The 14,668-nt window shown below is 47.9% G+C and overlaps 6 protein-coding genes across 6 annotated transcripts; 3 read left to right on the top strand and 3 right to left on the bottom strand.

The window, feature by feature from the left end:
- The first annotated feature begins 289 nt into the window (after positions 1 to 289).
- On the top strand, positions 290 to 2,906 carry F4822DRAFT_72833 (Nsp1-like C-terminal region-domain-containing protein). Its single transcript, XM_051463889.1, has 2 exons — positions 290 to 2,539; positions 2,598 to 2,906. Exons 1-2 carry the CDS (start codon positions 503 to 505, stop codon positions 2,784 to 2,786), a joined length of 2,226 nt encoding a protein of 741 aa, XP_051309073.1. The 5' UTR covers positions 290 to 502; the 3' UTR covers positions 2,787 to 2,906.
- A 295-nt stretch (positions 2,907 to 3,201) lies between these two features.
- On the bottom strand, positions 3,202 to 3,964 carry F4822DRAFT_72789 (mitochondrial ATPase inhibitor, IATP-domain-containing protein). Its single transcript, XM_051463888.1, has 3 exons — positions 3,627 to 3,964; positions 3,327 to 3,458; positions 3,202 to 3,249 (listed from the first exon to the last, which is right to left on the bottom strand). Exons 1-3 carry the CDS (start codon positions 3,767 to 3,769, stop codon positions 3,210 to 3,212), a joined length of 315 nt encoding a protein of 104 aa, XP_051309072.1. The 5' UTR covers positions 3,770 to 3,964; the 3' UTR covers positions 3,202 to 3,209.
- A 3,401-nt stretch (positions 3,965 to 7,365) lies between these two features.
- Positions 7,366 to 8,408, top strand: F4822DRAFT_434417 (putative 14-3-3 family protein ArtA; the record flags this gene model as incomplete). The annotated part of the gene is made up of 5 exons (XM_051462005.1): positions 7,366 to 7,426; positions 7,501 to 7,807; positions 7,867 to 8,108; positions 8,166 to 8,236; positions 8,292 to 8,408. The coding sequence occupies 5 exons, from the start codon at positions 7,366 to 7,368 to the stop codon at positions 8,406 to 8,408; spliced, it is 798 nt and encodes a 265-aa protein (XP_051309071.1).
- An 830-nt stretch (positions 8,409 to 9,238) lies between these two features.
- F4822DRAFT_72712 (uncharacterized protein) lies at positions 9,239 to 10,642 on the bottom strand. Its single transcript, XM_051463887.1, has one exon. The coding sequence runs from the start codon at positions 10,075 to 10,077 to the stop codon at positions 9,271 to 9,273; it is 807 nt and encodes a 268-aa protein (XP_051309070.1). The 5' UTR covers positions 10,078 to 10,642; the 3' UTR covers positions 9,239 to 9,270.
- F4822DRAFT_420089 (uncharacterized protein) lies at positions 10,344 to 11,297 on the bottom strand. The gene is made up of 3 exons (XM_051459672.1): positions 10,805 to 11,297; positions 10,661 to 10,721; positions 10,344 to 10,609 (listed from the first exon to the last, which is right to left on the bottom strand). The coding sequence occupies exons 1-3, from the start codon at positions 11,185 to 11,187 to the stop codon at positions 10,574 to 10,576; spliced, it is 480 nt and encodes a 159-aa protein (XP_051309069.1). The 5' UTR covers positions 11,188 to 11,297; the 3' UTR covers positions 10,344 to 10,573.
- A 135-nt stretch (positions 11,298 to 11,432) lies between these two features.
- F4822DRAFT_420087 (DEAD-domain-containing protein) lies at positions 11,433 to 14,642 on the top strand. Its single transcript, XM_051459671.1, has 2 exons — positions 11,433 to 13,981; positions 14,052 to 14,642. The coding sequence occupies exon 1, from the start codon at positions 11,666 to 11,668 to the stop codon at positions 13,901 to 13,903; it is 2,238 nt and encodes a 745-aa protein (XP_051309068.1). The 5' UTR covers positions 11,433 to 11,665; the 3' UTR covers positions 13,904 to 13,981; positions 14,052 to 14,642.
- The last annotated feature ends 26 nt before the right edge of the window (positions 14,643 to 14,668 follow it).

Raw genomic sequence — 14,668 nt, 5'->3', positions numbered from 1 at the left:
TGGACAGCTCCATTGAAGCTGGAGGGTGTTCAGGTGCTGCCGTTATTCGTTGAAGTAGGTACGTACCGACGGTAAAAGCCCAATTGTGGTCAATGCGTAATATGCTAGTCGCGTCCTACCTCACCTTGCTCAGAAGCTTGTCGCGCAAAAAAAAAAGTGGTCGGTCTGTGATGCATGAATACATAAAAAATATTAATAACAGCTGTAGGAAAACCATTCACGTTTTCTACAACTCGGCGACCTGCACGCATTGGGGGTTAATCTTACATGCGAATTCCTTTATAGCGGATTACAAACGACCTTTATTCCCTAATAACATCGTCATCTACGTCGGGTTTGTGCATATAACCGACACCCAAGCCTTTTCTTCCCTCGTGGGTTGGAGGATGAGTGCAGGTCTATAAGCGCAACTGTCCACATTCCACCTCGCAAACACACAACTGCCATCATATTACATCCAAAACATCGCATTTTTCCCATTCTCATCAAACGAATTTACACCATGTCGTTGTTTGGCGCTTCAAGCTCGGCAGGCCAATCCAACAATGCCACCACATCCAGTGCGCCCTCTTCCGGTGGCTTGTTTGGCTCTACGACTACGACTACGACTACCCCAGGCGGCCTTTTTGGTAACAACTCTGGCGGTGGTTCATCAACCGGTGCACCTAGCTTCTCCTTCGGCGGTATGGGGAATAATAACACGACCGCTTCGGCTGCTTCGACTGCTTCGACCGCAGCTCCAGGCAATCTGTTTGGAAACGTATCCAAACCGGCGGAGCAGAAGCCTTTGTTTGGAGCAGCGGCGACAAGCAACCCGCCTGGTTCATTGTTTGGTGCGGGTTCTCAAACTTCTACTTCTAACATCTTTGGCAACAAACCAGCTCAGTCTAAAATATTCGGAGATGCTTCTACTGCGCCAACATTACCAGGTTCGACTATGAGATCCCCTCCGACCACAAGCGCTCCTCCAAGCTCAACGTTTGGGGCAAATAATAACAGTTCGACACCAGCCACCTCCGGCACCTCCACCACGACAGGATTATTTGGTAACCTCACCAGCGGAAATGGCGGTCCCGGTCTTTTTGGCGGTGCCGGCGCGGGCAGCACGCCAGCAAACAATACACCCGGTGCATCGACGCCAACAAAACCAGTGTTCGCTCTAAACTCAACCACTCCTGCGGGAGCCCCTCCGGCAAAGCCTGCTGAGAGCCTTTTCTCGAAACCGCAGGGCCTCGCACCCGCCCAACAAGGAGAGCAAACGGGGATCCCATCATTCTCGTATTTGGCCAATGCAACGGCGGCCCAGCCGGCGTCCTCCGCCCCGAGCTCTAGTTCGGTCTTCGCGAATGCAGGTGCCACTCCGGCCTCTAATCAAGCCTCTAATCTCTTCGGGGGCTTGAAACCTGCTGAGAGCAACTCTGCTCCGAGTATATTTGGAGCGAAAGCCGCACCGAGTAGCGACGCGGGACTCTCAGCATCGTCACTTTTTGCACAACAAGCATCATCCAAGCCTGCCGAGACGTCGACTAAACCCGCTGGTTCTCTCTTTGCAGCAGGTGCCACGCCGACAACATCGGCCAGTACACCCTCGCTAACATTCCCTAGTTTGGGTGGTGGCACTTCGTCTACTCCTGTGAATACGGTTGCTTCTGCTGCCCCGACAACAGCCCAACCAAGCTCACTCTTTGCAAACCTTAACAAACCCGCTGCTAATGCTGCTACACCTGTACCGGCTAAGACGCAAGCACAGGCGAGTAGCATGTTTGCTAATCTAGGGAAGCCTGCCTCCAGTGCCGCAACCACTGAACCGGCTAAGCCTGCATCTAGTTTATTTGCTGGCGCTACCGCTACCTCGACAGCTGGAACTACACCTGCTGCGACTACCTCACAACCCGCCGGCGCGGCAACTTCTGCTGCTACAGGCCCTACTTTCCCGGCAACGGTAGCCCCGATCACGACTGCGCCGTTTGGGGCCGCAGCGAAGCCTGCCCTGTCAACAGATGGCGCGGCGGCGCAACCAGCTGCGGGTGCCGCCCCCAGCCTTGCTGCTTCCACTGCTGGTCCTCCTTCGTCTATGGCGCGACTGAAGAATAAGACTATGGACGAGATCATTACTCGTTGGGCTACTGACCTCTCGAAATACCAGAAAGAATTCAAGGAACAAGCATCTCAAGTCGCGCAGTGGGATCGTCTCCTTGTTGAAAATGGAGAGAGAATTCAGAAGCTTTACTTGGAGACTTTTGAAGCCGAGAAGGGTAGTCGTGAGATCGAGCGACAGATTGTTGGCATCGAGAGCCAACAGGAAGAGCTTGAGTCGTGGTTAGACAGGTACGAGGGCGAAGTGGACGCTATGTTTAACAAACAAGTCGGACACGGAGAGCAGCTAGCAGGACCTGATCAGGAGCGTGAGAAGACCTACAAGTTGGCCGAGAAGATTACTGAGAAGTTGGATGATATGGGCCGTGACCTTACTAAGATGATTAAGGAAATCAACGACATCTCCGGCACGTTGAGCAAAGGCAGCAAGCCGGATGACCCGGTAAGTTCTATACCCATAACATTCCTACTATGTCGAATTTCAGCTAACGGTCTTATAGTTGAGTCAAATCGTCCGTGTTCTTAACAGCCACCTGGCCCAACTGCAGTGGATCGATACCAACGCCGCTACATTACAGGCTCGGGTTTTAGCTGCACAGAAGGAGCGTAGCACGATTGGCAGTCATTATGGCGGCCCGGAACAGGATAATGTGGACAGCTTCTACCGATCCTACATGGGACGTAGGTAATCCCATAATATTTAGTATCCAGGCTATTCAGAGGCGGTGCTTTTTTTTCTTAGGGGAAGTTTGTCAGGAGTACAGGGCATCATGCGCAGAATTTCGATATAATTCATTGATCATGGCACGCAGTAGGACAACGAAAGATCCTTAAGAAGCATGCTATGATGAGAAACGAGGGTTTTATTCTCAAGGTAGTAAACAAGGAGTCCATTGCATGACATGTATGTTGTGCAGTGGCTGTATTTATGTACACTAGGACATGGCAAAATGCGATGGCTGAAGGACAAATCTGGTTCTTTTATGCTGATTTTCTAGTGACCTGCCGAAAACACTTCGTACTTGATTTCCAACTAAACATCTTAACGAACGGAGTGTTTAGACTGCCTTCCTTCTCTTACATGCTAGGTAGGTAAGGTGGTAGCCTTAAATTTAGTTGTGCTCGCCGCCTTGCTCCTTGGTCAACTCATCGCTGTAGTACATATTCGTTAGTATATTGTAGGATCCGGGAGCTTATGGAAAGAGGAATCGGGTATCGAAACGGCTTACATGTGGTCGGATAGCTTCTTGAGGTGCTCCTGCTGCTCGTTGAGCTTCTTGCGTAGCTCGAGAAGCTTCTCCTTCTCACGCTGACGGATGGAGTAGTCTTCGTTGGCCTTTTCGCGCTTTTGGAAGGCATCACTATTTGCCATTCTCTTATTAGTTTTATTCTCTTTCCTAGTATTATTCTGCGATTCAGGTCTTAGGGTACGCTCTTTCAATGATTCCTAGCTCTTTTTGTTGTTGATGCTCTACCGAAATAAGAGCATTCCATTCATCGGCGGGGTGATGTTGGGATGTGTGACGTACCCTTGGCCGCCTAAGCTGCCGAGTCTGTTCGGGGCACCAGTGTCTCCGGCAGACATGACACGGATAGTCGTCGTAAATGCTCGGCGGGAAGATGCGATGGCGAGGCCGCGGGAGGGGATCTTGGTGAGGGCTTGACGGTACATTGTGTAGTTGTGTTGGAGTAAAATGTCTATAGGAACAACGACAAAGGTTTAGTTAGTCTTTGGTTACCCTAGAAGTAAAGTCACGGGACGATCGAAAAGCAAGGTTAGGCTAGGTAGATAGATACCTGGTATGGTATTTAATTGGTTTGTTGCGATTGAGTGCTGTGTAGTGCGATGGACTTAAAACTGAGGCACTTACAATGTGGGTGGGTTTGTTCAATTGGAGGAAGCTACACTGCCTATGAAGTCAATGCTAAAGCTACTGAGGTACAACATAGCCGGCGGAAGGAGACGGAGCGCACGGACACAAACGGGGCGGAACTCCCCTAAGTCTTGCCTACAATAAGCTTAGTCTGTTTGGTGGGATGGAATTGCCCAGGCAGCCAGGCTGGTGGCTGTGGCTGGCTGGTCCCTCCCTCAGGCCATTTCCGCATAACATCATCAATGATCAGTGATCGCGCAAAAAATCCGGCGGGCTGGTATAGTTCGTTTCTTTCCCATTCCCATGTGGTCATATGATATAGAAAAAAAAAAGGGTTGTAGCTCATCTACCATTGGAGATTTGCCGCGTATCATTAAATAAATCTATAAGCTTGTTTCCAAGCCTATCAATTGAATACTTTGCTTAGTCTTCGCTTTGGTACACTGCGGAATTCGTCATTTCGAAATATTATAAGTCGTATACAACATTGGCTAGCATGCAACCATAATGCATGTAGATGGACGATGATATTCAGGTTTGATGTTGTGACTGATTTTCGTATGGAAATAGGACGCATTACCGGCTAGAATGGCTACATGCGATGCCATTATGCTAGATGGTTGTTAGTCATGCTAATCACGAGAAAATAATGGAACTTGGTATCGTGAGGCTCCAGATTGTCTGGTATGATGCCTAAAGCATAAAAGTTCCAACGTGGTGCGGCAGTTCCTGGCCCTGGAAGCCGGGCCAAACAAAAACCAACTTAGCAATGCGTGTGGTTTCCGACCCCTCCCTGGAAGACAGGACGACGCCGATGACGTTTTGCACATGTCGAATTTTTTCCGCCCTTACTCTTGATTTTCAGGTCGAGTTTGCCTTGACGGTACCTAGGTAGCCTAGATAAGTCGGACAAATAAGAATCCTAGGACTTGCGGGAGCCGGCACGGGAGTGGCCCCGAATAAGAAAAGCCAGGCGCACGATAGTGCATACATCTGTATGTATGAGTTATTTGGGCTGCAGATTGTTGACGTAGGCTGAAATTCTTTCCCTCTTATCGCCCAGCAGTGGCGGTGGTATTCGCAGATGGAACGCAACACTGGTTGCCTATGGAAGATTCCTGGGGGTACAAAGAATGGACTTGGCTCGTGCTTCGGTCGCCTTGAATTATCTATGATCCCAGCAGCCCAGTTAGGCGATTGGTTAGCTCGATGGTAGACCCTTTTTCTCGGTGACTCTTGAGACATTGAATGAGATTAATGGAGGGTCACTTGAATGCCCTTTCTTTAAGTATCGTTAGATCGTAAGGACTGCAACCTAAGAGAAGATAAGAGTCAGGTCACATAGTTCCAAGATTTGGTGGTCGTAGAGGAGCTTTAGGTCATCTCGAATCCTTCCTTCGAGGCTTGACATCCTGTGGTTCATCAGGTGCCCGAAATCTAGATTGCCTACCGGTGTAGGGTACTTTGAAATGTACTGGTACATATTCGCCTTTGTAGGTAGCATGAAATTGGACCTTTAAAATGCGTGGGGTACAGAACAATGCTCTCGTGCAGGTGATACAAATAGTCGATAGTATTGGAACGGGACGTAGGAAATGTGAGTAAGGAGGTGAAAAGGAATTGAGTTATTGGCTTATCTAGAAAAATCTTGCAAATATGTCAGAAGTTTGAGGTGATGGAAGTCGTTTGCAGCTTCTTCATGTACCCACTGACATAACGATTGGAACCTTGGAAGGCAAAATCATCGGGCAAGTGCAAAGTGCCTTGCCTGCCTACATGCATTGGTGTACTTGCCTAGAATTATTTTAACTGTATATACCTAGGTACTTAGGTACTTCCATACTTATAATGTTGGACCTAGCGCATCATTGGATCAAAATTGGACTGGACTCACGTTTGGATATCGGGTTTGTATGTACCTAGGAAAGTACTTGTTGTAGGTAGGCATAAGAAGTACCTAACCTTGTTGAGGAGGTGTACGCAGTATGGTGCTAATGACAGAATGATTAAGGACTAGAAGTACCAAACGTTTAGATTTGAGGATGACCCCTATCAAGCCTTGTTCCATTATGCTGTCAAATGATCCGCTATCCGCTGCCAAGTTTAGAGGGCGCGTAGCTCAGTGGTTCTTAGGGCGAGTTAGGCTCTATAATGTGGACGGAACCGGTACTGGGAAACCTGGGTGGGCGAATTCAAGGTTAGCGGAAGGTAATGTAGGTGAGGTGAGGGGAGGTACCTTACCTACGTCAATGTAGCCTAGGAGGTACTTACCTAAATTCAATAATTCAATTAGGTATGTACGTGGACAGCGAGTACAGCTTGCAGCTTGTACAGTACATGGATGACATGGGGGGCAACCTAGAAATTTACTGGGTGATCAGGGTGGCAAAGGGTGGTAAAGGGTACCTGAGTTACTTCCCACATGGATCTCGTCTCCCCCTCTCCCACGCGCGCACTGAACCCAGCAGAGCAACCCTTCTTTCTCTTACCTCCTACACCTCAGGCTCTACCTCCTACCTTCCGCCTACCGCCTACCGCTTACCACTTACCACCTACCTTACCATCCTACCAACAAAACCGAAAAATGCAGCACCACTCTTAGTCGACACAAAAACTCTCCCAAAACTTCTGCTCCCCATACATAAATCACCAAAACAACAACACCAATTTATTATTTCCCCCTTCGTCTTCGCACTTCCTTCTTGTGCATCTTTCACCATACAAGGTCTCGTTCCTTGACAACTCATCTAAGAATCCAACCCACAAAGGTACGTTATTCATCATCCCATAATAAAGCACCTCTCTCCTTAATTCCCCCCCTCCCACTCTCATTTATTTCTCTGCACCTACCGCCATGTTCCTTGGCCTACTACCCTGAGTCCCGCCTTGCACTTTCGTCATCGCCCACATCACGACTACCTCTTTCCTGTCGCCTTACACACGACAACAAACCCATCAACCACCAAATGCGATTCGTCCTCTACATCAATTGATTATTGCGACAACGTCCACGCTTATTCGCCTACCTTTTCCCATACGCGTTTTCCAACCGCATCTCCTGGCGCAAACCCCACCGACTGCGGGGAGGTTGATCTCTAGTTCACCGTCACAACTCTCGACCCTCTAGATATCTACGACAAGGTAGCGCGTTCCCCGAACTCGCTTCGTGAACACCTCTTCTTCCATCTTAATACCACTTTGCCAATCTCCCAGGTTACCAGACGACCCTTTGTTGACATGCAACATTAATCCTCCTACCACCTCAATTTCGTTCCTCTTTCACACCGCATTGACCCCCCCCCCCACTATAATTCAAAATATATTATCTGAATAATTTTGCGACTGACATAACTAATTTTTTAGTTCTGATTTGCTAGATCTTCACATCGCCAAAATGGGTCACGAAGATGCTGTGTATCTTGCCAAGCTGGCCGAGCAGGCTGAGCGCTACGAAGGTATGTGGTAACATGATTCTGATAATGGCATAGTGCCACGTAAAATTGGCTCAACTAATTGTTTTCATCACCAGAGATGGTTGAGAACATGAAGATCGTCGCCTCCGAGGACCGTGATCTTACCGTCGAGGAGCGCAATCTCCTGTCCGTCGCTTACAAGAATGTCATCGGTGCCCGACGTGCCTCGTGGCGAATCGTTACCTCCATCGAGCAGAAGGAGGAGTCTAAGGGTAACTCGTCCCAGGTTGGTCTCATCAAGGAGTACCGACAGAAGATCGAGGCCGAGCTTGCCAAGATCTGCGACGACATTCTTGACGTTCTCGACAAGCACCTTATCCCGTCTGCTAAGTCTGGAGAGTCGAAGGTTTTCTACCACAAGATGTGCGTTTATTAATTATACATTATTCTTTGCTTTCCATCCTGTTGACAATCAAAAATAGGAAGGGTGACTACCACCGCTACCTCGCTGAGTTCGCCGTTGGTGATCGACGAAAGGAGTCCGCAGACAAGTCGCTTGAGGCCTACAAGGCTGCTACTGAGGTCGCCCAGACCGAGCTCCCTCCCACGCACCCCATCCGTCTTGGTCTTGCCCTGAACTTCTCCGTCTTCTACTACGAGATTCTCAACGCCCCCGACCAAGCTTGCCATCTTGCGAAGCAAGCTTTCGACGATGCGATTGCTGGTAAGTGGTAAAATAAATGAAGTCATGGCAATGTGGGGCTAATATGTAAATCTCTAGAACTCGACACCCTAAGCGAGGAAAGCTACAAGGACTCGACTCTCATCATGCAACTCCTCCGAGACAACCTCGTATGTACCCTTAGTTACTCTGACCGTTGTGCGATCTACTAACATAAAAACCTAGACCCTCTGGACTTCTTCCGAGGCAGAACCCCCCGCGGAGTCGGCCGCAGCCCCTGCTCAGGAGGCTGAAAAGACCAGCGACACTCCGGCCGAGGAGCCTAAGGCTGCTGCCGAGTAAGGAAAAGTAAAAAAAGCCCGCGTCCCTAACTAGTCTCTAGATATCAACGGGGTCGACTATGGAGCAGGGTGGAAACTGGTGTCTACGGAGTGTCTGCTTGAGAACCCTCTTGCTTGAGATTCTGCATTGTTTTGTTTTTTTCCTCTTACGTGGCAAACGCACAGATCAAGTCCTTGGAAGGGTTATCTTTTCCTTAGGCAAAAGGGCAGAAGAGTTATTGGAAGTTCTTTCACAAAAAAAACTGCTCACTCGCCCTTTAGACTCTTAATGCAAATTCGTCTGGACAATAAACTCCATACTTGTCATTGCGCTTGCAATATTAATGATATGAATTTCAGAACGACAGGTAGTCTTCATAAAACACAGTAAAATTAAAATCTGCGAAGCATGCAAAGATATTACCCGCGTCTCGACAAGTCCAGATTTGTGGTTTTCAGTTGTAATATGCCATGTATTTTGAAGTTTTCCAGCGTCACCATCTGTGTTTACGTCGTATTGTTACCAAAGCAAGCACTTAATATTAATTATTTCAACAAGGTCATGTTACCGTGGTTTATCTTATTCGTAAATCATCTAACGTATTCTCCGTGCCTGGTTAACTCCGCGCTCCTTGTCTTTTTTTTTTCAACCCGAGAAATATTACGCGAAAACCGAAGATCATACCCTCCCAGGCCTTTACTCCTCACGTGCTCTCGTAAATATGCGACTCTCTGGAACAATGCCGACTTGGCTTCGCAGGGAACCTGGCCACGTGACAAGCTCTGTCTGTGGGGGAAAGAAGCGAGAGCAAACATATGACGGTACGAAGAGAGATTGAACGAGGGCATCACACTGAGGCCCGCGGATTTTCCATACTAGGTAGTTACCTCTTAGTACCCGCCGTCGCAGACCCCGATAATGAGATGCCCCAGTTGAAGCTCCAGTTAAATGTGAAGCCCCTTCCCGTGCCCCTTCCCCGTCTTTCCCCTTCTGCTGTGACGGCACCTTCTTCATCTCTCCTTGTCGCCATCACCGTTTCATCGGGGGCTCCCCTATTACTACTGACGGGTTGAGCAGCGGTAGCGGCACCATCATCCTCTTCCTCCGCTGCAGCGAAGAGAACCCGGACCCAGAGACTACAATCGAGGCACTCAACCATTAAAACGCCGTCCTCTTCGAATTCCTCTAGGTTCCCTTCGGTGAAAGAGTATCCCCGCGCATTGCCGCATCGGCAGCTACGGTAATATACACCTGTGCGCTCGTCGAAGGAGACGTCATCTAGATCTACGGTCTCAACGCCGGTTCTAAACGTCGAAGAGGAAGATTGGGTTTGTCGTTGCGAAGGCGATGTTCGCAGCACCCGGTCGTATTCAGACCGCTGCTTCCGGTCCGAGAGTACTGTGTAGGCGTGTTGAATCTGATCTACTGTATACTGGATGCGCGGCTGGGATCCTGATTTTTGTTTCGCAGTTGATTTTGATGCTGAAGGTTTTGATTGTGGTGATGAAGATCCATCTTTGGCGCTGGTTAATTTATCCGGATGATATTTCAGTAAAGCTCGGTGATAAGCTTGCTTTACTATTATCTGCTGCTGGGCTACGCCCGCTTGCCCCTCTAGATGTTTTGGAGTCAAAGCGAGGATGTCATACAGCGTTGGTTCCGCTGACGTATTGGATATCGAAGGTGCCATTTTATCATACCATCAGAGAAAAATAACTGGCTTAATAGACTTAGGAATTTGGCCAATTAATCTTGTAAATTTTGCGGACTTGGACGCCCTTATATCAGGGTTGTTTGTCAGTGTGTTCAGTGGCTTCGTTTGTACCTTATTAGAAACCGGTTTTGAGGAAAAAGTCAACCAGCGCCACGTGGTCACGTGAGCTAATTTTTTGATACCGAAATATGCAAAAACGCAAAGAAACGGATTTGACGAGACAACCTGTAGAGAAAAAATCACTTGAGAACTATACCTACCGTTTCTAACTCAATATTTTCTTGGTTAGTTGTACGGCGATATTAGCATCTACTGTACCCTTTCAGAAAGAAAAGATCAGCCTAGGATACGATGAAAGCCATGTTTTGAGTGCTTGGGATATGGCTGGGACTCTTTCGTATTGAGTAATACATAAGTTTTATACAATTTGCCTCGTGGGCAATGTAATGTCATAATATCATAATATCGTTGCTCATTTTGGATATTTGGTCCATTTGACCTTTCCGGTCTATCGTTTTATGTTAGCAACATAAGATATAACGGAATATAGCAAACTCACCTTCCGCCATTCCCTGATAAGTCTCGGCATGCCCAACATAGCTTCTCTCCTCTTCTCCATCCTGCCGAATATGTTAGTATTGATTTCACCCAGTATATCCCCAACTACCAGAATGACTGCATAAAGGGCAGAATCTCAACATACTTGGTTGCCAGCATTCTTTCATGCAAGTGACCCTTGACAGATTGGCCAACACCAGTACCACGAACCCTCAGACCATGCTCAACTCTTGTCCGTATCCGCTCTTCAGTACCCTTAGATGTAAATGGTAATAATTCCTCTACTCCCTGCTCTCTTGCTAATTTGACCAATTCGGCCTGCCGTCTTAAGGAAAACTCTGGATCGTGCCATCTCCCAGTGACTGGGTGTTTGTGTGGTAGAAAAGGATTAGGCGTTGCGCCGTCCTTAATTGTATTCGTTCGGGTCGAGGTAGGGAGGATCTGGTTCGGAGGGTACTTGGCGAAGAAGCGCTGCAGCCGTGGGTGCAGCTGCTTCGCCAGCTCGATGTATTTTAAGTTGGTTGCCATCACCTAGTCGTATTCAGACTATTAGTGAATGCGATTGAGAGTTGTGAATTGGAAAGACGTCGTGGGTGTAAATGTGCAGGGAATCGCAAAAGTGCAGAGCTCTCTCTCCAAAATTCGGTTGCGAATGGTAAAGTGACAGGGGTGTCTGTCTAAAGCAAACTCTCCGATTGGCTAGTTTTATTAGTAAGTAGCTTGAGCGGTCTTTTACAGGCCGTACCCCCGACAGGCCGATTTCCTTTAGCTCACTCTATTCATTGATGTTTGCCTTTGACCTTGATGTCTACAATCGCGCGGAATCAAATACAACTTCATTATCATATTTCATTCATCTCGACATAGTAGACGGGTTTGAGCCCTCTATTAGATCAAATAATCTGTCATTAACTCCTCCAAATACGGCACAACCCATCTCTTGAACCTAAAGCGATTTCAAAGATTCGATTATTCAATAGACGCCCTGTATCAGCGCCCTTCCACCATGGGAATGGAACCGCGAGCCGGGTCGGTCGCGCATACCAACGGCACCAACGGAGTAAATGGAACAAATGGCGTTACCAACAAGCGAAAAGCCCCTCTCGATATCGAGGAAATCTTGCGCAAAAAGAAAGAGGAAAATGAGGCTGCTGCCAAACCCAGATTTATCCCTAAAGCCGAGCGAGAACGCCTAGCTGCAGAGAAACAGAAAGAAGAGGAAGAGAAACGAAGACGGAAAGCCGAAGAAGAATCACAGACTAAATCCAATAGTATACCTAGGAGTGCTGTAGAACCCCCCAGACGGAATGCCGACCGTCGCGACAGAGATCGTGCGCCGGCTGTTCCTACGGGACCTAGAGCTATGCGTCAAGCCGGCCACGATAGACGCGAAGCAAACGATCGTGAGGATTCCGATACTCGAGGAAAGCCGAGGGGTAAGAAGGGATTGGTCGGAGAAAAACGACCGCCTCCAGAGGAAACAGAAGCTGCCTTAATACGAGCGCGGTACATGGGGCCGGAAATGAATCAATCGACATTTTCAGCCAAGAAGAAGAGAAGGAGAACGACGGAGAAGAAATTCAACTTTGAATGGGATGCGGAAGAAGACACAACCCAAGATCACGCCCCTATCTACGCGGAGAGAGCTGAACCGACCTTCTTTGGAAGAGGAAGGTTGGCTGGATTTGGCGATGATATGACGGAGGAAAATGCGAAGAAGTACGCTATGTCTCTTATTGAGCGCGATCCCGAAAATGGAGCTCAGCGAGCACAAGAACTACTGGATATGATGCAAAAGGCGAAGGAGAGAGCAAACCGCAATGGATTAGGAAAGCACTGGTCTGAGAAGAAGCTGGAGGATATGCGTGAACGAGACTGGCGTATTTTCAAGGAAGACTTTGGTATCTCGACAAAGGGTGGCTTGATTCCCAATCCAATGCGAAATTGGCAGGAATCAGGTTTACCTCGACGATTACTCGATATCATCAGCCAAGTTGGCTACGACGAACCTACGCCAGTTCAGCGTGCAGCAATTCCCATCGCCTTACAAGCAAGAGATTTAATTGGTGTTGCCGTCACCGGTTCAGGAAAAACAGCAGCTTTCTTACTACCCTTACTAGTATATATTTCCGAATTACCACCGTTGACGGAGATTACGAAGAACGACGGTCCATATTCACTAATCATAGCCCCAACTCGAGAGTTGGTCCAGCAAATCGAAACGGAAGCAAAGAAGTTCGCAGTGCCTCTTGGTTTTACTGTTGTCAGTCTTGTCGGTGGACACTCGCTCGAAGAGCAAGCCTTTGCGCTAAGAAATGGTGCTGAGATCATCGTTGCTACTCCCGGTCGTTTAGTCGACTGCATCGAACGGCGACTTCTAGTGTTGTCTCAATGCTGTTACATCATCATGGATGAAGCCGATCGTATGATTGATATGGGTTTTGAAGAGCCCGTCAACAAGATATTAGATGCCCTTCCCGTCACCAATGAAAAGCCAGACACTGACGCAGCTGAAAATGCGCAGCTGATGAGTAGGCACTTGGGCGGCAAAGATCGATACAGGCAAACTATGATGTATACAGCTACTATGCCTACAGCTGTCGAAAAGATCGCCAAGAAATACCTACGTCGTCCAGCTACGGTGACCATTGGTAACGCTGGAGAGGCTGTGGACACGGTCGAGCAACGGGTTGAATTCGTTCCTGGAGAAGACCGTCGCAAGAAGCGCTTGCAAGAACTCTTGTCATCCAACGAATTTGCGCCGCCTATCATTGTCTTCGTCAACATCAAGCGCAACTGTGATGCTGTCGCTCGAGAAATCAAGCACATGGGCTTTTCTGCCGTTACACTTCACGGTAGCAAGACTCAGGAGCAGCGTGAGCAGGCTTTGGCGTCTGTACGCAATGGTACAACAGATGTGTTAGTAGCAACAGATCTAGCTGGTCGTGGTATCGATGTTCCGGACGTATCCCTCGTCGTCAACTTCAACATGGCTACTTCAATCGAAAGTTACACACATCGTATCGGTCGTACAGGTCGTGCCGGAAAGAGTGGTGTTGCAATCACATTTTTGGGCAACGAAGACGCAGATGTCATGTACGACCTACGGCAAATGCTCTCCAAGAGTTCGATATCCAGGGTGCCGGAAGAATTACGTAGGCACGAGGCCGCGCAGCAGAAACCAACCAAGGGGCCCAAGAAATTGGAAGAAAAAGGGTTTGGTGGAAAGGGTGGATGGGACTAGATTTTAGCCAATTCTTACCTGCGCGACCTATCATGAGAGGAAATACAGTTATAATTGCTCATACGATGCCCTATCCAGGTAGTATTGCCCGGGTCCAATACCCCCTTTTGTGACTTGCTCCTATTTGGGACTGATTTTGATCACTCAGGTAGACCCAAACAGGAAGATTACCACTCTTCAAAGCCAAAATAAGGTATAGAAATGGTATTCATATTTAATTTAGAGAACCAGCTTACTCGAGAATTTAGACTACTCTATACTATCAGCTACTTGGAGCCAAGCTATCGAACCGACTAGACCTGGCCTTTCTAGAAGCCAAATGTGGTACGCAGTAGGAAAATGCAACTGTATCCCTTTTCTCTTTCATTCCATATTGCTTACCTGGATATTCACTACTGGTATTGACGAACATAAGACATCAGGTAAGAAGACTGCAGCCGGCTTTAAAGAGAACAAAGCATAAAAAGAAAGAGGAGAACGAAAAAGAAAATGTCGGTGTTTTTAACATATTATGCAGTTCAAGACAGTGCAGTATGGAATTTTCCCTATCTTAAATGGCGGTTAGTATTGCCCATACACGAAAATGCTAAAGTCGCACGACAGTAGACATGTCAATTGCGAACTTGATCCGACTTATCAAAATGTAGTAGCGGATGGAAGGGTGTTTGTTTGGCTTCATTCGCTTATATGTTGGATCTACGTTCTAGAATGCCCAGCTGAGATGCGACCCTGCCTGCCCTGCATGAGATTGTTTCTTAAAGTTGC

This window comes from Hypoxylon trugodes (genome assembly GCF_022578975.1).
Source record: "Hypoxylon trugodes strain CBS 135444 unplaced genomic scaffold F4822scaffold_11, whole genome shotgun sequence".
NCBI lineage: Eukaryota > Fungi > Ascomycota > Sordariomycetes > Xylariales > Hypoxylaceae > Hypoxylon > Hypoxylon trugodes.
Note: the sequence above shows the minus strand (reverse complement) of the source record. Positions and strands in the feature narration are given on the sequence as shown.